At 45.2% G+C, this 25,112-nt stretch overlaps 2 protein-coding genes across 5 annotated transcripts in view; one reads left to right on the forward strand and one right to left on the reverse strand.

The window, feature by feature from the left end:
• The window catches only part of MGAT4B (alpha-1,3-mannosyl-glycoprotein 4-beta-N-acetylglucosaminyltransferase B), a 90,163-nt gene extending 80,082 nt beyond the window's left edge, over window positions 1-10,081 (forward strand). Inside the window, exons 10-15 of one of the 3 annotated variants that reach the window (XM_084636173.1) lie at window positions 1,624-1,731; window positions 3,227-3,420; window positions 4,764-4,842; window positions 6,391-6,478; window positions 7,892-8,004; window positions 9,003-10,064. In XM_084636173.1, coding sequence (XP_084492299.1) covers window positions 1,624-1,731; window positions 3,227-3,420; window positions 4,764-4,842; window positions 6,391-6,478; window positions 7,892-8,004; window positions 9,003-9,026 — 606 coding nt within the window. In that variant the 3' untranslated portion in view covers window positions 9,027-10,064. Of the gene's footprint in view, window positions 1-1,623; window positions 1,732-3,226; window positions 3,421-4,763; window positions 4,843-6,390; window positions 6,479-7,891; window positions 8,005-9,002 lie in introns of all 3 variants that reach the window. The other 2 variants (XM_084636172.1, XM_084636171.1) reach the window with 2 other exon arrangements.
• A 153-nt stretch (window positions 10,082-10,234) lies between these two features.
• Window positions 10,235-24,841, reverse strand: LOC311524744 (leukotriene C4 synthase-like). Of its 2 annotated transcripts, XM_084636175.1 has the most exons (5): window positions 24,372-24,558; window positions 15,540-15,639; window positions 13,786-13,856; window positions 12,851-12,932; window positions 10,235-12,001 (listed from the first exon to the last, which is right to left on the reverse strand). In XM_084636175.1, exons 1-5 carry the CDS (start codon window positions 24,427-24,429, stop codon window positions 11,854-11,856), a joined length of 459 nt encoding a protein of 152 aa, XP_084492301.1. In that variant the 5' UTR covers window positions 24,430-24,558; the 3' UTR covers window positions 10,235-11,853. The 2 variants fall into 2 exon arrangements, with proteins under 2 accessions (XP_084492301.1, XP_084492300.1); XM_084636174.1 differs by lacking the exon at window positions 15,540-15,639 and having other exon boundaries at window positions 24,372-24,841.
• Between the last annotated feature and the right edge of the window lie 271 nt (window positions 24,842-25,112).

Here is a 25,112-nt window from a genome sequence, read left to right on the forward strand (position 1 = left end):
GTCACCTTATCCAGTACATGTGGGAGAGTGGGCAACACTACCATGCACACACCCTGGGGATGGGCAGGGGGACTTCAAACATCAAGAGACTGAGCTAAAAAACACACTATAATCTCTTTTTTAAATGTCATGATTTTGGGGCCAATTTCATGATTTCTGGGAGTCCAGCTCATGATTTTTGATCTCTTGAAGTTGGCACAGGTACTGCACAGGTAACCGGCTATGCCAGGGGCTTGCTTAGCAGGGAAGGCTTGAGTACCACTGATAGGATTCTATGCAGCTTGTCCCCCTCTTCAGGTCTTCGTATAGTGCAGGGACTGCATTCAGAGAGCCCATGTAAAGGGTACATAAACATTGAGTTTGAAACTTTGCAAACATCCCTATAAGTGGGGTCACAAAAATTGTTGTACCATAAAAACTATTTATTTTTCCCTGTGCTTAAATCCATATTTGCATCCCATTGCCCTCCCCACAAGGAAAACTGAATTAAATTTCTAGCTAATGCGACTTCGGGGCAATATACTGGGGATAAATCCCCACAAGGCAGGGACTTCCAATAGAGGTCCTGAATATGATATAACTAGACTGTCTTTTCCCTAGGACTCCTCTCTGCTCCTTTCCCAAATATCTCTCTGTCTGGTTCTCTCTCTGCTCCACATTCACAATATTTTCCTCATTCTTTTTTTGCCTTTGTCCCTTTCTGCTCTCTCTCTCCTCTGTAGAATGTGAACCTGATAAGGTAGGTTTCAGAGTAGCAGCCATGTTAGTCTGTATTCGCAAAAAGAAAAGAAGTACTTGTGGCACCTTAGCGACTAACCAATTTATTTGAGCACGAGCTTTCGTGAGCTACAGCATCCGATGAAGTGAGCTGTAGCTCACAAAAGCTTATGCTCAAATAAATTGGTTAGTCTCTAAGGTGCCACAAGAACTCCTTTTCTTTCTGATAAGGTAGTTCAGATTAGAATTGAACTTTCAACCTCACCTTGTTGGGGTGGTTTGAAATCAGGCCAAACAGCTTTGCCAGAGGAACTAGCAAACTAAGAAAAACCCTCCAGAGCCGGTACCCAGCTTGCCCAAAGAGAGAGGAGCGTTGTATGGGAGGAAGAACTAAACCAGCTGAGCGCTCTGCTCTTCAGTCAATGAAGATCCAGGGATTGAAGAAGGGAGGAACGAAATGAGTTTCCAGGCAAACCAGAAAGGCTGATCTATTTTGTTCCTTTGATATTAACAGCTGAGAACTTAGAGAGGAAGGGCACTGATTAGGCAGATGGCAAAATACACTTGGCAGTGTTGGGTGAGGAGGAGAGTTTGAAATGTAGGAAATTAATTAATTAATTAATTAAGGAATTAATAAGAGCATAGGTGCCATTGCTTCTGCTGGTGGAGCAGCTCACCAAATCCTGCTGCATAATCAGCTGAAAGTCACTGACAGATTCATCGTACTTGCAAATCAAAGGCAGAGTAAAGTGTCACCAGTCACAGGTCACTCTGTTAAAGGGTGTTTCCCACCCTTCTCTCCCCCATGATCTGACCTGACCTTTGCTTTCCCCCATTCCTGGTGATCTGGGCTCTCTGAATGACAAAGGCAGAAGCCAGAGTTCTCATAGTGCTTTCTCATTTCAGAAACATTGTGACAGGCAGAAGGCGAACCTGAGAATCCGCTTCAAGCCCTCGCTCTTCCAGCATGTGGGAACCCACTCCTCCTTGGCTGGGAAGATACAGAAATTGAAAGTGGGTATCTGACACCGTGGCATGGCATTCTTCCCCCACCCATAAAGATCTCCCTGATGTTAGGCCCTTCTTGCACGCTGGATTCACATGCGCACGCCAACTTGCTGCATTTGGAAATCAGATGTGGTGCTTGGAGTTTCATATCTTAATTGTCAGGTTTCCATTTGTGGGTGGAGTAATGCAACACCCCTACTCCTTGTTTTGTTTTTTCAACATGGGACACCTTCAAGCTCAGCAAATTTAAATGAACATTTTAGACACCTTTAATAAACTGCCCTGTGTCTCCTTTTTCTTCCTGTCATCAGTGGACTGCTGGTTGTTAGGCAATCTGTCTGCTGGTTGCTAGGCAATCTGTCTGTACTAAAAGCTGCTTGTTAATGCTGTGGTGGTTGTGTAATGCAAATTCATAGATTCAATGGCATTTGAGTTTTCTAACTTTTGAGCAGGGGAAGCAAATGCTTCATTCAGGGCATTACAGGAGGAAGGGAGGCACCAAACAGAAGAGGAATGTTTTACTTCCCGAGATAATGAAGTTTTTAAAATATGTTGGAAGGAAATCGGAATTCAGTCAGGAAACCAGGTCTTGAAGCAGGGCAAGTGCCATGACTGAAGAGGTTAGGACACATTTACTAGCCAAGTTTCCCTAATCCCGTTTGTTTCAGTGCATCAGAGCTGCACTTGAAGTGAGGGTGAGGTTGACAGGTGTTTCCACCCTTCTCCAGAGACTGGAGGTACTTGACCTTCAGTCTTGAGCATCACAACACAGCTGTAGTTTGTAGTAGAACAGCCCTTCTTGTCATGTCATGGTCTTGCCGGGTTGCTGTGTTTTATCTGATTCTTGGTGTTTATTTTTAGGCACATTAAGGCTCACTTCTTAAGAGTGTAAATTGTGGGGCGGGGTATTTAAATTTTAACAAAATCCAACTACAGAATAGTGCCACTAATTTTTTTAATAAAGTATATTTTGCAATGAAAATGCGAGAAGCAGGATTTGTACTCGGCTATAGCTCTGTAACTGATACAAAATATCACTTTATATAAATATATGGTATCATCCTGTCCATATAACCCAGTCAATATCTGACATAACTCCATCACTGGCAAATCATTTGACCCAGGTTAACTAAGACTTTCCTTAGCTTATAAGATGCTTGAGGCAGGGTTCTGTGTTTGTATGTCACCTACCACAATTGGGCCTTGGTCCCTGATTGGGCCTCCTATGTGCTACCACAGTGCATATGATGATGATTTCCCCTTTGCAGCCTTGTGCTTCTGGGAATCAGCTCCCCAAAAGAACCCGAGTGCTCTGTTGTTCCCCACGCCCTTTGCAAACCAGTTTCTATCTCACATTCTGTAAATGTTGCACTGATACTTTGGCATTGGGATGTTGGGGCCTTTAATCTGTGTCTCCCTAAAGCTGAAAACCCTATTTATTTCTCATTCAATGAAAGCCGTGTGTGAGACTTCACTCTTGCTTTGCATTGTATGTGTTGAGGACAAAGACTTTGGAAAGCAAGCCCTGCGAAAAGAACATGTCAACCCTCCCGCAGAGGTGAGCACCAGTCTGAAAACCTACCAACACTTTACCTTGGAGAAAGCCTACCTGAGAGAGGACTTCTTCTGGGCATTCACCCCTGTGGCAGGAGACTTCATCCGATTCAGATTCTTTAAACCACTCCACATCGAAAGGTTAGTGTGTTGGGGTGTGCTCGGTGGTGGGGGAAATATACAAAACCAAGGGCTGAGATGTGCTTCCCCGTTTTTCTTCCCCCCTGTCCCCATATTACCCTGATTTTTATCCCAAGTGGTGCAGGCTCCTTCTCTGACTCCATTTTACTTTCCTTTGCATTTAACTTGTTGCTGCCCCTCCTTGCAAAGGCAAGCCTTTGTCATTTCACTCCTTATGTCAGATGTCTTGATTTTCCTCTCTGGAGTGTTGTCCCTCATGCCCAGACAGGTGTCCCATCCTGCTGGCTGCAGGGCAGAAACCTGCACACCCTGATTCTAGACTTGGCTTTGTGTAGCTCTGACCACTGCCAGGGAAGAGCAGCAGAATAATAGAAACAGCTGTAGTCAGTACCCTGTTCTGTGTTGCGGACAGATAACACAGCTCTGTGAATGCATTTTGTCTAAAGGGCAGAGGGTCTCCTGACTCAGTTCAGTTCCCTTGGGGGTGGAGGGGGGTAGTCTTTGTAGGAGAATAAGATTGGATCCTAACTGGGGAGAGTAGTTTATGGGTCAGACTCTTGATAGTCAGTAGTAGGACACTAACTTTTCTGGGAAACAGTCCTGCCTGGGTTTTTCATTCCTAAGCATGCCCCAGAGTAAGGCCTTGCTCATCACGCCATGGTATCCCTCCATGGTATGCAAACGTCCATCCCAGAGCCTCCCCTCCCCCATGAGGCAGGTGTGCACTGTTGTCGCTCTCCCGCTTTTACAGGTGAGGGGAAGCTGTGCCAGATGCTAAGGGTCTAGAGGGGCCTGTTTTTCCAGAGGGAAAAAACCTCATCTTCACATGGCTCTTGTTCAGGCCCAGGATGTGGTGGTGCGTGTACTTCACAAGGCCTGGCAGTTTTGTCTTGATCTGGGGTTGAGGCATCTTATCTCTGAGACTCCCTTTTCCGTGCGTGTGTGTTAGTTATAATCCCGATACACCTGCGGCAAGGGTGACAGGAAAAACCCCGTATCCAGAAGGTCCATTTATGCCCAGAACTCCCACAGCCCTCCATCACCCAGAGCTCACTCTGTTACCTCTTAAGTTCTGCTCATTGGGATAACAGCTGCTTATGTTTGGTCCCGTACGCACTAGAACCCTTCATTTGTAAATGCAATGAAACAATAATCCATAATTAGCTGTTTTTGCATAAAGAGCTATCTCAGTGTCCCCATCTCAAGGAAAGCGGCTCTCTGTGAGTGTAAAACTGCCTGTTTGGTTCAGACATTCAATAAATCACTCCTGACAGGAGATGCGATGGTCCCGCCGCACCTCTAAATCCAGTCAGATTCTTACAGCTTTGGTCTCTGTTACACAGATTCTTCTTCCGCAGTGGCAACATTGAACACCCTGAAGACAAACTCTTCAACACAACTGTGGAGGTTTTGCCCTTCGATGTAAGTTATGGGGGATCGGGCTGGAGTTTGGGAGTAGGGAGAAGTGGAAGTTTTTTGGATGAGGGAATTTAAAATTCTAAGGAAAATGTTTAGTAAGTGCACGGGATCTATTGGCTCTTTGACATGTCTGCTGGTTCTGCTAGTATCAGACTCTTCTGACTTTGTTACTAATAATCATGCCTATTACAGTGGTGCCTTTGGCCCACTGTGCTCGGTGCTCCAGAAACACAGAGGAGCAGACAGTCCCTGCAGAGCTTACAGTCTAAGCAGACGAGACAGGCACCAGTGGGGGAAAAGGTCTAACACACAAGCAGAGTGATTGCAGCAAATGTCATGTTTGTCCAATGACTTTTGCTTGGCACTTGGTTTAGTTCAGAGGGGAATCAGGTAAACAGACAGAAAGATGAAGGGAAAGGAGATGCTGAAGGGAAGTGGGGTGAGCGGGACAGGGCAGGGGACAAGAGGGGCAGGTGTGGAATGAAGCTGAAGGGAGGGGCAGGGAGAGGGTTGGAGTAAACAGCTAATCAGCACAGGGTAGAGAAAGTCCAATCAAAACTGTAGAAAGTTTTCTGAATGTCCGGTGGTCCCTGCTGTGGCTACTTCTGCAGCTGCTTGTACTGCCTGGAGTCTCTGGCTGGCTCCATTCTGCACTTTTTCCCCACAACCACATGAGGAAGGGAGGCACTGCTGCGTTCTACTGCCGCCAGAGAGGGGCGGGGGTCTCCCTTGCATACTTCTGTTGGGGTGAGAGGTAGCCTGAGCAGGGCCCCATTTTATGCTCCCCACTCCCTCCAAATGCAGCAGTCCCTGCTTTGGTTGCGTCTGCAGCTGCTTCTACCAGCTGGAGACTCTGGCTGGTTCCTTCCTGCAGTTTGTCCTCAACGTCACATGGCAGCCTGGTGTTGGATATATAACTTCTATCTAGGTTAATATTAGACCAGAACCTGCAATCCAAAGACAATCAAATTACAAGGTGGGTGGGAGGGCAGGTAGATTCAGATTCCCAATCTGAACCATCCCCCTATGGTTTTTGTTCCAATTCAGATCAGAAACCATTAGGTGCATACTTTCCAGTCCAGATGCCAATGGAATCTTGCAGAACACCTGTTCTCTTGTGATTCTAATCCAGGATCTCATTAAGACCAGAACAGATAATCTTGTCAGATTTCCACCACTTTGGGATAAAATCTTTCAAGAAGAGCATGTAAAACTTCTGTGCTGTCTAATCAGAACCCAAACCCTAGTCCTGGCTCATACCCAAAGCAATGGGGTAAACCAGGTGCTGTTGCTGCCTGTCTGTAGGTAAGACACAAGCCCATGGCAGTAGAGAGACCTCATGGTTTAATAACTCCCATATGTGTTTTAATATATTATACTTGTGCTTGACAGGAAAGACCTTACAACAAGTCTACATGTTGCTGCAGTGATTTCCTTTGAAAGTTGCAATGCTGTTTGCTTTATGGCTCTGCCTATTAATGCTGTACCCACAGCAGGCTTCCGAAATTCTTGCCACTGGCTTTCTGCAATGACTGTCTGTTTCCCGCACAGAGTCTCCAGTCAGATAAGGAAGCCCTGCAGGAGGGAAGAGGGACAGTGTTCAAGTACCACAGGACATCAGATGGCTACATACAGATAGGTAAATTACTTGTTCAAGGCAAAAGCTGGCCTGCTGTTTGCTGATAATGCGCCACATTGAATAAACGAATAAAGACCACTAAAAACCTTCCTTGGAATTGATTTGCCTGGAAATGAGATTGAAAGTCAATCATGTAGAGCAAGTTAGGCTTTTTTTCTCTCCATGAGCCAAAACTTGGATGGGTTTTAATCACAGTTCTCCTTTGTGCAGGGTGTGCACACTCCCTCTCATCTAACAATATAGAAGGATTAAAGCTGATTCCCAGCGCAGGGAAAGAGGAATTGAACAGACCTGAAGGGAACGAACAAAGTTGGCTTTCAATTAAGCAAAATGCTGTCCTGGTGCATTCGTTAGTAACTTCCAGCAAGTTTCCTCTCAGAAGCACCAACAGGAGTAGTTTTCAGATGCCTTGTGCTAGGATCCTTGCTGCTGCTGCATGGCTTTGAGGGTTCCCACGTGGAGCATTGTTGGAGAGAGCAAAGGTTTTCACGATGAGGGAAAAATTATAGATGTGATTTTTTAAGTCAATTTCACCTTCTTTTTTCTGCTCTGCAGAGCAGGCAGTACTGTGGGCTCATGCATACATTGGTGTGGACACACGGTTCAAATACACCACCCAGGAAGATCCTAGGGCAGGAAAGGTCCCTACTGGAACCATGCCTCCAGCACGCCTTAAAGAGCTGAAGAAAATCTCTGGAGATGGAGCTCCTTTATCACAAAGTACAGGCTCCAGCTTGTGGTTCAGGGTAGCCAAGGCTGAGTGAGGAATTCCTGTGCTGCTGTTTGCATTCTGGTGGCCTTTGCCACCATACAGACATGCTCAGGAAAGTTAAGGGACTAAATATTCTCCTTACAGTGTCCTTTTCTCCAGGACCCTGTTCAACTTCACAAGGTTTCCATAGATGCATTAAATGTTAACTTGTGAAACACTGCCACCTACTGGCCATGTAGGTCTCTGCACTTCTAGACTTCTGAATCCAGTTTCTTTGGTTGAGATGCATCACTTTTTTTAAAGGTATTGCTATTCTGGGAAGGGCATATGTTTGACCTCACAATGCCCTGACTCCCTTTCATTGGAGAGAGTGCAGTGGATCAGTCAGGTAGGTTGGTGCTCTGTGCAAACTAAAAACAATGAGCACAGGAGGTTACCCTCTGACAGGTTCAGTGGTAGGCAACACTTAAATGTTGCAGCTGCTTAAAGAGGAAGAGTCGTTGGTTTGTACAGGACCATAATCCATCAAAGGCTCCCAGCAAAGGCCTGGGTTAGTACTCTGTAACAGCTACTGGAAAACTAGACTGAAAATGAGACTGCTTGCTGCTGGGGGGGGGACTGCTTGCTTAGCAGTCTTAAGTTCAGTTCGGCTGCTCTTGGGAGGATATTCTACCCCAGACCTGTCTGCTTTTCTCCATTAGGCTCCTTTTCTAAGGGTGTTGCAGAAGGAGAAGTGGACCCTTCATTTGGGCCTCTAGAAGCCATCCGACTGGTCATCCAGACTGATTCTCCAGTGTGGATCATCTTGAGTGAGGTAACCTGTTTTTCTGGCTTAAAAAAAGCAACTTAGATCTGGACAGCTCCTTCCAACAGCCTGGAACAGACAGAACCCCTCCCCTCCCCCCAAATTCTTCCCACACAGGAAGAGCAGATATCAGGGTAAAAGGGGTGGTGGGATTTTGAGTTCTCCTTGAGGGGAGAAGGGTGAGTGGCCTTTCAACCTGTTGAATCCAGAGTGCCTGGTCTTAGAAGCACAATCCTGCTCCCATGAAAGCTAATGGAAAAGCTCATCTGGGTCTCCATGGGCGTAGGATAGGCTCCTAAGTGGCAATGCATTTTGTACAGAAGCTTTTAATGTAGAGATGAACCTGTGGAGTTCTAGTGAGTTGCACAAAGGGATTGTTACTCTAGTTGGGGCAAGTGCTTTCCTGGCTATGTGACTGTTGTTAAAACCACCCTTTTGTGTCCTTTGGAGAAAGGAATAGGTGCTTGCCCCTTACTACTAGCCAGACAACTGAGAAGGGAGAAAATGGGCTTGTACAAGGAATGTTTAAACATCCAGAGTATTTTTTAAACAATTAAATTCTTGATAGTGTCCCTTCAAACCCACCACAGTTCTAATAGCCTGAGGGTCTGGGCCAGTGGATTTGGCTTTTTCTGCCCTCTAACATCATTTGTGTCTTGCATTTCTAAGGGGGCAAATGCCTCAGAGCTGTCACCTTGCTTGCCTGTCCCCCAAACCAGCATCGCTAAGTAAGGGGTGTGTGCACTGCCCTTTGGAGGCTAGTCGCAGGCTGCAGTCACGTGATCTTTTGGTATCACCTCAAGATGGTGTCTTGTCAGCAACAAATTAGCAAAAAAAAAACCCAAAAACCCCACCCTCATTTGAATGCCCTTCCTGGAGGTCTTCTGTAAAACAAACTTCACACGTGTGTCCTCTCTTCCTGCTAGCCTGGGGACGGCCTGAGAAAGTGCCCAACCCTGAGGCCTTTTGCTTCCTTTCTCTTATTCTCCCCCATTCTATCTTTTCAGATTTTTCTGAAAAAAGCAGAATGAAATTCCCAGGACGAAGGGTGGATGCGCAAAGCCGTTGCTCAGTCCCTCCTCCCAATCTTCCTCTCCCTTTCATTCCCTTCCCCCAGTCTGCAAACAGTGTGAAAGTGTTGCATGCACAGCGCCACCATCTGCTCTAAGCCAGGAAGAAGAAACAAGTCTGTGGCCAAAATACACAAATCCTGGCAAGCTCCGCAACAGACTACATGGAGGGGAAACATTTCCATAGGTGGGTGCTGGCTGGCATTAAACAAGAGAGCACCAGGGCCCGCACTGGCACGTGTTGGCTGCAGCTGACTTTGCGGGGGGCAGTCAAACTGTCCGCTCTTGCTGTATAGAGACCAAGGGAAAATACTCCTACTTTAAAGGTTTGGTTTGTTCCCCTGGGCGAGGACCACACTGTCACTCATCCTCTCAGGGACATGGCTCCCTGAGTGTAGCAGCTGGATCAGACGAACATACAGCACGGTTTGGCGTGCTTACAGAACGAAGGATCTAATGAGCAGGAAGGCCATACGTATCTTCAGCCCAGGAAAGGGCAGACCCTGGCTATATTGGGTGGGGGCCCTATTGCTGGAGCAGTGAAGGGGGAGGGTTTTGGCAATGAGCGCAGGGTGACTGAATTCCCCTTACCAACTGCAGAGCAGGGTTGAGGTATATTGGGGGAAACCATCACTGCCTGAATTGCTTCATTTCCCCTTGCCCCAGCAAGAGGCGTTTCCTCCAGGACTACAGCTGAGGATTAAGTGAGTAGGAAGATGGAGCTCTCCTCTTGGTCCAGGAAGGGTCATGGCTCTACCAGAGGAGATTACGTATATCGGTATGGCAGGGAAATACTAAACCACACTGTGCCTGCCAGGGTTGAACACGGCCCCTGAATAAAACTTACGTTGAAGGCATCAGTGTCTTCACGCCTTGAGATTTTGAGTGCAAAATCCATCTTTTTAATAAATATTTCAGTTACTGGTTGATGTGAATTTTGAAAATAAGTAGCCCAGTTCTAAAATGGTAGGGAGTCATGTAATTTCTCAAAGTTTTTTCTGAAATCCCAATGTCTCTTCAGCTATACACTGGAATGCATTATACTACTTTAATGTGCTGTATTTTTTATTATTGGATACATTTGATTTTTCAAGTACATCTCTATATAAATATATATTAAAAATAACGTGCACTGTAATAAAGTTTAATTAAATTTAAAATCCTTGCCCTTGTCTTCACTCAAGGTTTTAACTTTCTAGCAAGAGGCTCTTCATATTTAACTTGCAGATTGTACAATTGCTTTCCCTTCCCATGGCTCGGCAATGCACCTCTGGATTATGACTGGGGTGATAACTTAGCCAAGGCAGAGCTGCTCGTGGCACCGGTGCCAATTCCAGGTGCCCTGCTTCTACAGGCAGGGAGCTGTAGTAGCATAACTGAACAGCCTGTACGCCAGCTCTGCATAAACGAGGAAAAGGAACCACTGCTAAACTCTCACTCCTAATATATTACATCTAAAATGTGCTTTTTATCCCCCCTTACTAGTCTACTACTGAGAAGGGTCACAGGATGCTGAAAACATTCTCAGTGGCTCTGAATCCAAGTAGAGGGACTTAATTCCTCCCTCCCTAATTCCTTTATTAAAACCGATGCAAGTTTCTGTTGGGTTAGGAGAGGGCCTTTCTTTGAATGGCTTTTGCTTTTAAAGTGTGGTTATAAAACAATACTTCAGCAATTTTCTTCTGTGTTCCTCCCCTTCAAACCAGTATATCTAAAGCTGTAAGTCTGGGAAAGTATTTCTTCACCTTTTCTGGCTCTTTTCTGTCTCCATTCACCAACTCTGTATGCAGTGCACCCCTGGACTGTCCTATGACATTAGATGCATTGACTCTTATAGCAGAAAGTTATAGTATGTTTCCCATTGCTCAGGTAAGTGCAACAACAAGTAACTACAACAGAGTAAAAATGTCAAAATTTCAAGGCAACTTGTAGTTCAGCAAAGGTAAGCAACATCAGACTGTGACAGCTCTTGGTTTGGCCATGGAAATGAAAGCCCATCTTTTTCAGTTATTGTCATGCTTTTGAGTGCCCAATTTGATAGCTAGGAGCACCCAGAACTTTAGCAAAGCAGATCCTAGAAATCTCATCTTGGGTGCCCAGTGCCATAAGCCATTAGAAAACATAGGCCTAAAAGCATTTAAGCATTATATGAACAAATGTCCTAGAAATAGGTGGTCTAGACCTTGCCTCCCACTATCTGTATACTAACGCTCTATTTGAAGTACTGCTGCATAGACAAAACAGCTGAGAATTACAACAGCCTCTTTTTATTAGCTTAAGCAACATCCTACCGAAGCTGAGTCTGGTGGCAAAATCCTTAGTTTCAGCTGGGTGCATGGGATGGGAAGGAAGAACAGCATGTGCTGCTAATCACGTCTGTCTTTAGCTTCTCTAGCAAGCCTGTGCTTTTCTACATGCATATGCACAACGTTTAGTGGGGGAAGAGAAGGGGTTTTAAAAGCCAACTGAGGCAAATGACTGTAGCGTTGCTCTAGTCTCCACTTGTGATTAAAACGGTTTCCTAGTAAGTGGAACTTGCTGTGGATAACCTGGGGTGGCGGGAGGGAGAGAACCACTTTCTCCCTCTTCCCCCTCGTTAAAGGAAGAGAATTGACGCAGGGGACAACTGCCTGAACATAAGTTTGGGAGTATTTTAGATCTCTTCCACCACAGCACACTATTTTGAACGGCTTTAGCGTGGAGAAAGTAAAGATTAAAATCTCATCAGCCTGGCAGCGTTGGAGGAGATGCTGAGTGGAGGGTTTAGGTCAGCAGTCACAGGCCCTGTTTACCACCGGAAGAGCAGTTGCAGTTTGCTTGGAATTTCCATTCTCCACACAAAAGAACTGAGTGACAGGAAGTGAACCAAAAGCCCAGCCATGGACAAACCAATCAAAATCCACAGAACTTTGGCGCTGAAGTACATAGGCCCCAATCTGTGTGAGGAGAAAACATTCATGAAAAGAGAACAATGACCTCCTCTGCCAGCAAGGATATATATTTTTTTTAATATAAAACAAGCAGGGTCTGTAACAGGCGTTGAAAACAGCCAACTTCTGCCCTCAAAAATCAAGGGGTTTTTAAAGCTATTTATTGAAAGTTCTGTGCAGCCTAGCAAAGTGTCTTTGCCACTGGTAAACAGTAAGACCACTACATTTGCACATGTGGTTGACACACTGAAGCTGCTGCACACTAGAACAGCCAGCTTCACAAGTGCTTGTGGGTGACAAGGTGGGACGCACAAACTCAGTGAGCCACTGAGCGGCTGGGCCAGGCAATTATTTAACAGGAAACTTTTGTGTTGGCTTTAGCATGCTTAAAAACCCTTCAGCTAGTACAGAATCAATTTACTTTGTTATAACCTTGCTTCTCAAACTAGTAACCTTCAGCAGCAGCAGCAGGTTTAAAGTTATAAATGCAGCTGGCTACAGTTATTGTTAAGCACCCTGGAGTCAGCCTCGAGTGCAGGTTGAGTTTTATGGACGGTGAGCATTCCAGAGGAAAGATGTATGCTTCATTTAGAGGAACTGCACTGCCCATTGTTACACTCCAGGTTAGACCCACTTGATGAATTGGTAACACATTCATGGTGCTCTTGCCATGGGGGGCAGGGAGGAAATTAATAGCAGCAGTGGGTTTCTAACAGCAAAGTGGGAAAGGATACAGGCCCAGATCTTCTTCATAGATATTTCGGCACCTAACTCCCACTGATTTTAATGTGTATAAGGCAGGCTTGTTGTTGGGCACTTTCACCCACACGATTTCATGCCTGGCTACGTACTCACCTTCCATGAGCAGAGAGCGTATATCCCTGGAAGTACTGGTACCGAGCATACAAGTAGAGTAGCCCACAGACTGCAGCCACACCTAGATGTGAAGCCAAGAACCAAAATCATTACCATGGGGCAGTGCGCTAAATGCTTCACGGCCAGAGTCTGAAGGCTACAAAGTCTGACAAGTAATTGGAAGAGAACAATTCAGCAAAATCAGAATTACAAATGGACCGTGAGACATCTGACCAGTGCACCCAGTGCTGACTGGGAGGCAGAGGCCTACTGCCCTCCCACTATTTACTGGCCATAAGGATGAGCGAGAGGGGGCAGGGGCTGGGGGAAGAGGCGGTGTGGGAGGGGGGCCTCAAGGGAAAGGGGGGGGCACAGGGCCTGGGGGGGGAAGGAAGCTTCTGCCACCTCTGCTGGGAGGGGTAGTCATGGCTTTTTCCCTAGGCTAAAAGCCATATTTCCACACCCCTCCCTCTTTAGGAGAAATAAATGAATAGCAGTATATTGCCTGAGACCTTTAGGAACTCCTGCACGTCGGGGCCATATAGGAGCAAAGTTTAGCAGCTTGAGGAGTAGGAGGAAGACAGGACTAGTTCATCTCTAAAGCCTAGAAGCACTAACCAGCCACAGGACAATGCAATCACGTAAATGTCTCCCTTGGGAATGGCACAGATACCTCCATATCTTATGAAGAGGTTGGCATGTCAGATTTTCAGTATTAAACTATAGCTGCCCAAACCAACTGAGTTTCATTTAAGTAAGTCTGGCCTTTTTCTCCCCTATCCCCTCCCACTTCCCCATGCCGAAACAGCTCATCCTTGAGCTCCAGGAGGCAGCTTGTTTCCAGCAATTAGCTAGCAATGGTTTGCTGTAAGTGCACCAATGGTATAAACCCAGAACAGTGTCTGGATTTTGGTGGGATTTTTTAATTATTTTACCTTGTTGGAAGAAGATTCCAGCCACCCATAGGACAGACACAAAGATTGGAAAGTATTCGGAGCAGTTCGCCCTGAGGAGAACCAGAGAAGAGAAAGTTAAAACTGAAAGCGAAAGCCCACATAAACCCCCTCTCAGGGCAGTGCATTTAGCAATTCATTTTCAAAAATATATTCGCGCGTAGGCAGGATCAGTTTGTGGTATTATGGCCAACGGGTCCCCTTTCTGCATTGTAGGGCAAATATGCAACATGGGCTAAGGAAAAGCACCAGTAAACCAATATTTGCAGTGCTGTCAATCTTCTGAACTCGTGGCCAAAATTAGCATCTCCCTCCAATCCTGAGCAGCAGTGGCATAATCTCCTCTTCAGAGATTTACAGACTAAGGCAGAGGTCATATAGTTTGCCCCAGCCCGCAGGCTTTCTGCATCAGATCTGGAATTAAACATGTGTAAGGTATTTCCCCCCTTTAGGTTACTAATAGGAAATTACACAATCAACTAAAGCGTAAAGTTGTAGGTGTTTAAGAATTGCTCTGCACCACACTACTGTGCTGAGTCAAACTTTTGCTCAACTTTAAAAGTCCCCAAAGGAGCATTCTGGCACCCTCCAGCTCCTTTTTTTTAAATGGCAAAAGGCACTAAATCGTCTGCAAGCAGTACATGGTGACGCGTCCAAATGTGAAAAGTTTTACAATTCCATGGACAACTCATCTAAAATTTAGCCAAAATCTTCTCCTCTGGCCCTAGGGGATATGCCATATTTGAGTCAGAAACAGGAGTGCTGCAAATTTTATAAAGCAAATGCATTTTTAGCTAGAGAGAGAGAGAGCACCTGCCGGTTTTCCACTATGAAGTACTAAATCTGTGTTTTTAAAAACATATCAAAGCAGCTCATCTCTCAGAATCAATTGCCACAGAAATAACCTTCCCCAGGTAACAATGATCACATCACTTCCCCTACAAAAGATGCAACAGAGATTCTCAGCCTCACAGCTTCTGCCATGCACAGAATTAGACAAAGGTTTGTGGGCTGGAACTGGCCGTGGCGTTTCACGCTTGGTGGCATTTCCAGGTGTCTTAAATGAACTCACGTGAGCATTTCTGCCAGTCCACACATTGACTGTTTGCTGAGAAACTACAGACTATTATCTGTTCAAAATTTACTGCTAGATTGAAACGAGCCGTCCAGTCGTCATCACAAATCGCAGCCCATGCCTTTTGGCTCCTTGTGGAAGTAAGAGGCAGAACATGGTTAAAACGAGCACACGCTTCCTCTCCCCTTTTGAATGGCGAAACAACTGAGTCCCACGTTCGTTAGCAGTGTGGTGGACCTGAGCAAGAAGCTGTTTCCAAGGCCTTGTGTCTTGCTCCAGGAATAGCGCTGAGTCAGCCCCTCCTTAAAGTGCAGAGATTAAAGAAAGGCAGGGCCTTAGGGTTCTTGAGGCTACAGCAGTCTCTCACTATGCACCCCTTCACTCAACAGCGTGAACGGGAACACAGCCTGGGCAGAATTTGCTTCCTGAGCTGGCATGTTACACCTCAAAGTAACCCTGCATGACCCCTTCAAAAGAGGCGCCTGGGAGCTTAAATTCATAACGCTGCTAAACATCAGACAGGATCTGTGGCTGGGACCAGCAGTAAGCCTGAGTGGTGAAGATCTGATCTGGCTCAGTCTTTCAAGGGAGATTGGATGTAGCGTCTGGCTCTAGCCTCAGTTTAGGTGTAAACACAGCGAGTAAAGGAAAACTCTCTTACTGAGCTCTGAAGACTCTCTCAAATTCTGGTGGGCCTGCTGTATCCGGGGGGGAGACTTTGTATTTCCGTCTGGCATAGATCACCTGCAGCGCAAAATAGGCTGGAAGAAGAGAACAAAGCTGTACATTGTATGTTACACTCATTACACTAGCCCATGCATTATCTGGGTTGGAACTAAGGGAGTTCTAAAAATAGCCACCAGGCTTATAGATTTTAATTACAGTCTATGAAAATCAGACACTATTAATGGGTAGACTAACTAAATACCCCATTTATTTCATGTATGTACATTGTATTGAACAGACTGTACGGCCCAGACAATTTAGACTTTGACTTGTGCTTTGCATAACAATCTCACACACAGCTAGCAGCCGCAGTAATGGACACCCCAGTGTATGCTGTTTCATACCCAGCTAAAGTTAGACACAGCTCCAGTTGCACGCCGCTCCAGAACAATGCAGGACTGCCCACCCCCCGAGTTTGAACATCATGATTCAGAAACCCCCAAATCATGACATTAAAAGAGATCTCATTATTTTTAGGCCAAAATATTAATCATAGTTTTGGACAGTCTTCTGGTTCATGCCCCTGACAATGCTCAGCATGTGTGGGGTGATTATAGGCTGAAAATTCAACCTTAAATGCATACGAATGATCATAATAATTAATGTCCTAGCTCTTATCCTAGCACTTTTAATCAGCAGCTCTCAAGTGAAGTATTGTTGTATCCCCATTTTACAGCTGGGGAAACTGAGGCAGAGCCAGAGTCACTTGCCCAAGGGCACACGCAATCCAGTGACAGAGCCGAGAGCATAACTCAGGTCTATTGAGTTCCAGGCCAGTGCTCTTCCACTAGCCTACATGTCCTCTGGCCCCAGGTCCTCTGTGCTTAGGGTGCCCAGACAGCAAGCGTGAACAATTGGGGTGGGGCGGGGGGGTAATAGGAGCCTATACAAGACAAAGCCCCAAATATCAGGACTGTCCCCATAAAATCGGCACATCGGGTCACCCTATCGATGCTCCTGCTTCTCACAACTCGCTTCCCCGAAAGCTGGCCCATCTCCAAGGGACAGGGCTGCCCTGAGAACCTACCTCCATTAAAACTGCCTGACTGGTGAGGCTGCAGTGCAACAGCTGAGCTTTGGGAAAGTGTGTGTGGGGGCAGGGGGGCAGGAACACGCCCACACAGCCCTGCCCCAGCTCTGACCCACTCCACTTGTAAAGCGGTGCCTGGCTGCGGAAGGAGGAACCGCAGGCAGCGCTCGCCAAATTCCTGAGCACAACCACAGAGCGCCACCCCCGTGATAACACGGCGAGAGTTGGTGACACTGGCAAGAGCTCGCTTCCCCTCAAGCCCTAAGAAAAGGGAGATGTTCAGGGTGAAAGCAAAGAACAGGACTCAAAGGGACCTGTTCAAAACCCACCTCCTCCTTTTGTTACACACAATCAGTGAGGAAGTAGCTGGAGCCTGTGGGATGGACAGCTGACGCATAAGAATGGATCTGGACGTGTCAGGATCCAAGCCCAAGGACTAAGAACACAGATGGTGCCAGAGCAAGAGCCAAACACTATCAGCTGGCATTGGTGTAAAGACCAACACTCCGCCCTGGAAGGATGATTTTTGCAGCTTTTGCAATAAGGCGCAGCAGCTTGTGTCTTTTTAAACTGAACTTTGCCAAATTCAACTCTGTGTCTTCTGAGAATGGGTGCTGGCTGCTCCTTTGAAGCCTGTACCCGGTTGCTACACTCAGCAGCACTTTGCATGCAGCTGGGCCACGTTCAGCATGGTCAGATTCAGCTGTTCTCCAGAAACTCAATGCCTAAGCAGGCACAGTCAGGTGCAAAGCATGCAGCAGATGAAAAAAAATAAAAAGTCGGTTTGGAAAAGCACAACCTTGTGGGCTTTCAAGTCACTAAATGCAGTTGTGCACACACATGGAAATAGGTTAAGAAGCCCTCCCGTCCCCCCACTGTCCTTCTTGCCCCATGCTTGTTTACACAATAGACACACTGAACCCTAATTGGGAACCTAGGTGATGTAATTCCCTGTTTTTATAGGACAATTCGAATATACATAGGTTCCTCTCTCTCTCTCTCCAGTGTCATATTCTGATGGGATCCATGTGTCAATAACAATATCTATTATCTTAGAGGCAAGCTGCAAAACATTCACTCTTGTGTAGCCATGCTGGGTTTTTAGCACCTGTAGTCTGCAGCCACTAGAGGAAGACATTTACTATTCAGCATTTATATGGCTTTGGAAAGCTATAACGTACTTCACAGTACATACAAAGATACAGCCGCGATCCAGAGCCGTTACAATCTAACACAGACAAGTGATGACCAGGACAATGGTTCAGATAAAGGAAAATACTGAGAGATCAATATAGATGGGCTTAAGGAACAGAAATCAGTTTTAAGGAGGAGAAAGACATTACAGTTGAGCAGCGCTCATGTGCCGTATAGTAGAGGAGGCTGGTATAGACACACTTGGAGGAAAGAAGAGATTTACATAATCTGATGTTGTAATGCAACTTCAATAAATATTACTTAATCATAGAATAGAATATCAGAGTTGGAAGGGACCTCAGAAGGTCATCTAGGCCAACCCCCCGCTCAAAGCAGGGCCAATCCCCAATTTTTGCCCCAGATCCCTAAATGGCCCCCTTAAGGATTGAACTCACAACCCTGGGTTTAGCAGGCCAATGCTCAAACCTTTGAGCTATCCTTCCCCCCTACTTAATCACTCTTTTAAAAACACACATGTCCTTATCCAATTGTTGATCTGTTCAGCACATTTCTTCCTATTAATAAGAATTCCGATGTAAATATAATATTGGGGAGGAAACTTACAAAAGAGCTAGAACCCAGTGAATAAGAACTACATCATCACTTTGATTGTGATATGACAAATGCCACTGATGTACCATTCAGCTACAGAGTTCAGTAAAACCCCAAGAAAACAGCCAGAGAGCAGATACGGCTGATATCATGCCTGGCTATGTACACAGTTCAGTGCTATCTACAGGATATGTGGGGAGAGCTTCAGAAGCAAGATCTAATCAAATATTAATTCCTGTCAACTTCTCTGCATGTCAGTAAAACACAGCTCCCTAAATAAAGGCTGCTTTTTTTCCCTCTCTCTCTCTCATTTTGTTGTCCCCAAGGCACCTCTCAAAAACGTGCAGGTTGATTTAAAGACACTGCATAGACTAGTGCTCACAGTGCTGGATTTTGGCATAACCCTGAGAACATCAGGTGTCACCACATATTCTCAGTTCAGTCCCCTATAAACAGTCAATAACGCATGGGATTAGTTTCATTGCACAACCCTGTTACTGCACTTTTTTTATGCTTAGTCAATAAACAAAGTTTAAACCTGTTACAAGTTTACTTGCACCTGGGAACAATTGAACAGCACGTTCCCATAGGAAACCCCAGGCGCGCAACAAGAATTTGTATAATTAACCATCCCCATCAGAGAGGGCCGCTTGAGAACCCTAGCCCTGCTGTAGGGATCTGAAATATATGCACAGTGTAAGAACGAAGGATTACACACTACAGGTGGCTCTTAGAATGATACATTACAAAACCCACCCCAAGCTTTGCAATAACCCACATTCAAGCTTTTTCCTCAGAGGCAACTCCCAGAGGGAAGCCAGTTGAATCTGTTCAGACTTTACATTTTTGTCAATAGAGCCTTTTATGCATCTCTGGACAAACACAATATTACACTGACGCAAGGGGGCAAAAGGGGAAAGCTTTGCCCAAAAGAAAAAGAAAACAGAAGCCCACTGTGCTTTCAACACTTCGGAATCAGACATTTGTGTACATTTACTGAACACTAAGCTTCCACCTTTGTTAAACTCTGATTAAGTGTATTAATAACTTACTATCAGCCAAACAACCTTAATTCAGCCTCATCTCATCATCCTCAGAAATGCTGGGAGAAATCTATCTGTTCATCACTGTTTCTCCTCCTTAAGTGTAAGTGTAGACAAACCCAACAGAAAAACTTCCTAGGCATAAAATGATGCTACTTTGCATGACCAAGGCTGTGACCCAGTCCAACATTTGTTAGCAAAGACCTGTAGGTATAAAACTAGTGCTCTGTGACTCACTTTTTATATGCCATCTGCAAAGTGCAAGATGCCTACAGTTGAATACTTCTAAAACCCCCTGGAAAAATTCCTTGATCCAATAATACATGTGTCTCCCTACTTGAGACAAAGTTGTCAAAGTGGAAGCTAGGATGTAGGGGCATTCTAGGGCAGTTGCTCTAAAAAAAAAAAAAGCCTAAATAATAAGCGATTTACTACATCCAAATAGTACAAAAAATTTATAAGCATGTAATCAAACTACTTACAAACAGGCTAAACCCTGAGGTACTTAGACCCATTTTGGTTGGCTCCAGAATGATCAGGTGGGTATTCGCAATGAACCCTTTAAGCATTTACTTTTTAATACCTTTAAACAAGCGATGTCACTGCCAATTACAGACTTCAGCACACACACCCCAGAAAAAGTTAAGACAGTTCACCCTTATTTCCAGTCTTAATCCAGGTAATCTTTACAACCTTCTTTCTTCCCAAAGCCTTTCCTCCCCTCTTTCTTGTTGTTCAACAGCTTTTCCATTACACCTGGGTTCACACAGGATTTAACACTGCTGTGTGGGTTGGGGAAGGGCCATGTTGGCTCATTTTAAAACAGATTATCTTTGTTTGATTTAAAACTATCTGCAGTCACTCCTTCTTTTTATAAACTTCTTTTTAGAAACTTCCCCTTATCTCATTAGTTATTCTTTAAACCAGACATTCTCCCTACTTCATTCCTTTTGGTTTTATCTCATTATTTTCTAGGCCTTCCTTCTACTTGGTAGTCGGGGACTTTCTTTACAAAACAGATTTATTTCCTTAACCAAACTTAAGATAACTTTAATTTTTTTCATATTAGACTTATCCTATACTTTCAATCCCCCTCTGTTTCAGGGACTCTCTGAAATATCTGATGGTCCTATTTCAAACATGAAACTTTCACATTTCCTGAGACCAACACGGCTACAACTGCACTGCATTCCACATTTGCTACAAGGCACTAGTGGTCACCAAAAATCCAACAAAAACATCCCCAGTTTGCAGTTTCTCAGGCTCACCGTTGTAGACATAGGACATAAAACAAGTGTCACAAGTTTTCCAGTCAGGGAAAAAACAATGTTTTATGTATTTATTTTTATATTACAGGCACACTTCCAACATTAGCCCATTCTCCCCAAATTTAGCAACATCTGATTCTTCTCCCAAAAGGACATTCTTCCTACAATTTTAGAACAGCAGCAAATTGCTCTTTGTACTGAAAATGCTTTCAAGACCTTAACTACAGAGAAATGACCAACATCTTTAGAATGACATAGATCAGGGGAGAGACTACAAAACCTGAGTCATCAATTGCAAATGCAGGTGAGGTGAATGTTTTGAGGGAGGCAGAATTCCTCTACTCAACTGCAGAGTATACTCAGAGTAATAGAGCAATTAGACCTGAAAAGGCTAGCTCATCTCGGCCAGTGGAGGATTACCTTGTTACACTACACTTTCAAATTCCTTGTTCAGTCTGGTTTTAAGTGTCCCAGAGCAATGGTGCTTCCACCATCTAATAATTCTTATGGTCAGGAAACATTTCTTTAATCCCAGACCAAGCCTACGTTAAAATGGAATTAAAGATGAATTCTGGGTAAAATACAGTACAGGGATATTTCAATTATTCCCCAATCAAGCCTTAAATACCCAAGAAATTTGGAGTTAAGCTTTAACTGAAAAGAAATTCAGACATGCTCAAGTATGGAAACAATCAAGCACCCAAAATGACCTTCACTCTCTCTCCTATAGTCATAAAATGGCTAAAATCATGACATTGTTTGGGGCCCAGATTAGATTTAAATGATTTCTGAGGACCACGTTACTTTAGGCAAGCCATTCATCTGGTTTTAAACTGAACGGTCCTGTTTTCTAAGGTTTGCCTCCCACCCAGCGCTAGGGTGACCAAATAGCAAGTGTGAAAAATCGGGACGAACGTGAGGGGTAATAGGCGCCTATACAAGAAAAAGCCCCAAATACCGGGACTGTCCCTATAAAATCGGGACATCTGGTCACCCTCCCAGGCACTGGGGCAAAACCAGTCATGGTTTTGTCTGGCAGTTGACAGGGGACACCATGTGGAAGAGTGCTCTACCCTGCCTCTCTGACTGTGCACATGAGGTCACCTGGGCAGGGCAGGGTACGCTTCAAAATGGCTTGCCAGGTAACCTTGCATGCGCACATGGCAGCATGGGCAGGATCACGCAGGCCCATGTCATTCCCAGAAGTACCAGATTGCCTGGTGTTATGGGGATCTGTGAGTGGCCAATCTACATTAATTCCACCTCCCCATGGGAAATTAGGATTTGTCATAATTTTTCTTAACAAATTTGTCATAACAGAAGCTGACGCATAAAATCCTTTTCAGAGGAACTCATGAACAAGTGTCCTCTTTCAAAACAGCAACCATTTCCCATTGTTTTCAATGGGACTGAGACGACACAATGCCCCTCTGGGAAGATGGTGTCTATCCCTTTTTTCAAAATGGCTAATTGAGGGCACCCTATGGCCTCACTCCCAGTGGGAACAAGGTAAATATGGAAGCCAATTTGAAAGAGAGCAGTTCTTTGTGCAAGTCTCTGTATAGAACATTCTTCAGCCGCTACTTGAAGAAACTTTCACTTAATGAATATGCAAAATGACCATTAATTCCAAAAAGTGTAGCCTATGGCCATGAGTTCAGTTAGCTTTAACTGTACGAAAAGTTTGAAGAGTCTGTATCATTCCATTATTAGGATTGTTAGGGACAAAAAATGATCTGACAAGGTGCCAGATTCCTTAAAGGGCACATTTTAAAATCAATTATAACTCCTAAACTAATTAACAGATTTACTTGTCAATTCTCAGAAAATTAATTCTAAACTCTAAGATGAGAACTGTGATTGTGGTGAGATTGCTATATATGAAAAATACAGTGTAAAGAGATTGAATCCCTGCTTCAAGTAAAAAAACCAACCTCCCTCCACCCTCAAAACCCATTCAACTCAACCTTCTCTATACAGCTGCAACAGTCTCCTCCATGATGTTCAATCTGAGGATCTCTTCTCTTAACTCTAATTCCAGTACTCCTTGGACTGAACTAAATAAATTTTCTACCTCTGGTATATACTGTTCAAACACTAGTTGTATGTAGTGTTGTAGTAACCGTGTTGGTCCCAAAATATTAGTGAGACAAGGTGGGTGAGGTAATATCTGTTATTGGACCAACTTCTCTGGGTGAGAGAGACAAGCTTTCAAGCCACATGGAGCTCTTTTTCAGGTCTGGGAAAGATACTTCCAATGTCACAGCTAAATGCAAGGTGGAACAGATTGTTTAGCATATTCTAATCTGTTCCACCATGTATTAAACTGTGACGCTGAGAGTACCATTCTCAGAGCTGAAGAGCTCTGTGTAGCTCAGAAGCTTGTCTCCCTCACCAACAGAAGTTGGTCCAGTAAAAGATATTACCTCACACACCTTGTCTCTTAAATATGGGTTGACAGTTATAGTCTGTCATACCTCTCCGCCCTCCTCTGTAATCATTACTGCTTAATCAAGCGGTACTTCTTAAAAAGCTCTTACCTCAAAAATTCACTCTCTCCACCCCTTGATCAGTTTTGTTGCTTTTTTCTGAATTCTTCCAGTTTATCAATACCTAAAATTTAATGCAGGGATCTAGGCATGGGCTCAGAGTCCTAGAGCAGTGGTTCTCAACTGGGGTATGTGTACCCTGAGGGTTATGCAGAGGTCATCCTGTGGGTACCTCAACTCATCTAGATATTTGTCTAGTTTTACAAGCTACATAACAAGCACTAGCGAAGTCAGTACAAATTAAAATTTCAGACAGACAAAATGAGAAAGGAAGCAATTTTTCAGTAATAGGTTGCTGCGACACTTTTGTATTTCTACGTCTGATTTTGTAACCAAGTAGTTTTTAGGTGACGTGTAACTTGGGGGTACGCAAGACAAATCAGACGCCTGAAAGGGGTACAGTAATCTGGAAAGGCTAGGAACCAGTGTCCTAGAGAGAGAGAGACTAATTAATGCCTCCTGCTCTGATGCTTGTGATGATACAGCCTAGAAAGTCATGTTGGCTTTTTCGTTACATTGCATTATCAGCTCTTCTTATTTATCATCCACTATTAATACACTTAATAGATTTAAATAAGCTGTATAGAAACAGAATACCTACTACAGAGAATGTAGCATACAATATATTGACATTGCTCGTGAAGCAATAGGAATGGGTCTTATGTTAAACTACAATGTACAGATATTTTACACCTATACCTGTGCACGCAAACCTTCAAATACCATAAACATTTCCTCAACGCACTAAGTAGTTATCCCCCTGACTTTAGTTTGGATACTTTGCGACCATGCTTTTATTTGCAAAATTACAGCAATTAAAAAAAAAAAACAACAACAACAACTGTGGAGAATAGTGAATTGATAACGCCGGTAAGTCAACTGTTAGTTTCCAGTTAACATTTCGTTTTCATTTCTGTAGCACATGATGAGGTGTGAGGGCTGCAAGTCACTTGAGCTCTTTGCAACTCAAATACCAGCGGTGGCGATGACCATCTTCATCCCGAGCATCCCCGAAACAATTTGCATCATTTACCGCCCAGGACAAAAGCAGCCTTTCATCCCGCACAGCCTGGTGACCCCCCCGCTGCAATGACACAGCGGCAGTGAACGGGGAAGGGCCGGGCACGGTACCTTGCTCCAAGACTCCCAGGACGGTCACAGCGGCTAGCAACGCGATCTGATCCAGCATCTTGGGTCTGACGGGCGTTGGGGCAAAAAACCGGTCCCAGCTCCTGCAGGGGAGTGACTGCGGAGTACGGTCCGCTCCCCCTGCCGTGTGTACACCGCCGCCGCCAGCGACTGCTCCGCGCTAGCATGTGCTTCCTCCTCGCAGCGCTAGTTAACCCCTTGCATGCTGCAGAGCTGTTCCTGGACAGCCGCAGCGACAGCAGGTAGGCGAGTGCCTGGCTCGGGGAAGGCGTGGCCAGCCCTAGGGACCGAGGTCAGAAAAGCAAATTCTTGCTCTTGGCGGTGCCCAAAGTCCTTCCTGTGCGGACACAGGCTTGGGAGCGCGCACGAGCGGCCGCCCCCCGGGTCCCCTGCGGAGCCCCGCTCCCAGGCCAGCAGCTCGCGCGGGGGAAGCCCAGCGGGCTCTGCAATCGCGTCCCTGCGGCCGGAGGGTGGAAGGACTGAGAGAGAGACGAGCAGGGGTGGGGAAGGGGCAGGAGAAAGGGGCGGGAGCGGAGCCCGTGGGCAAGGGGGAAACTGACCCATCCCCGCCTCGAATGGTACTGGGAGGAGGGGCGGGGGGGGTTTTTTCCTTTTCGTGCCTGGGTCAAGGGGACTCCAAACCACACCGGCCAGTGAGGGGTTTGTTTGTTTTATTTATTTAAAAGCTGCAACCTAAAAGCTGGACTCCCTCCCGCGGCCTTT

Source organism: Lepidochelys olivacea (assembly GCF_965140295.1).
Source record: "Lepidochelys olivacea isolate rLepOli2 genome assembly, chromosome: 8".
NCBI classification, from domain to species: Eukaryota; Metazoa; Chordata; order Testudines; family Cheloniidae; genus Lepidochelys; species Lepidochelys olivacea.

Excerpts from the sequence above, each read along its gene's own strand:
- LOC311524744 (XM_084636174.1), bottom strand. The coding sequence starts at position 24,556 with ATGCTAGCGCGGAGCAGTCGCTGGCGGCGGCGGTGTACACACGGCAGG. Across the intron at positions 13,857-24,371 it reads CCTGGGAGTCTTGGAGCAAG|GGCGAACTGCTCCGAATACT; the intron begins GTACCGTGCCCG and ends GGTTCTCCTCAG. Across the intron at positions 12,002-12,850 it reads ACGCTCTCTGCTCATGGAAG|ATTGGGGCCTATGTACTTCA; the intron begins GTGAGTACGTAG and ends CTCCTCACACAG.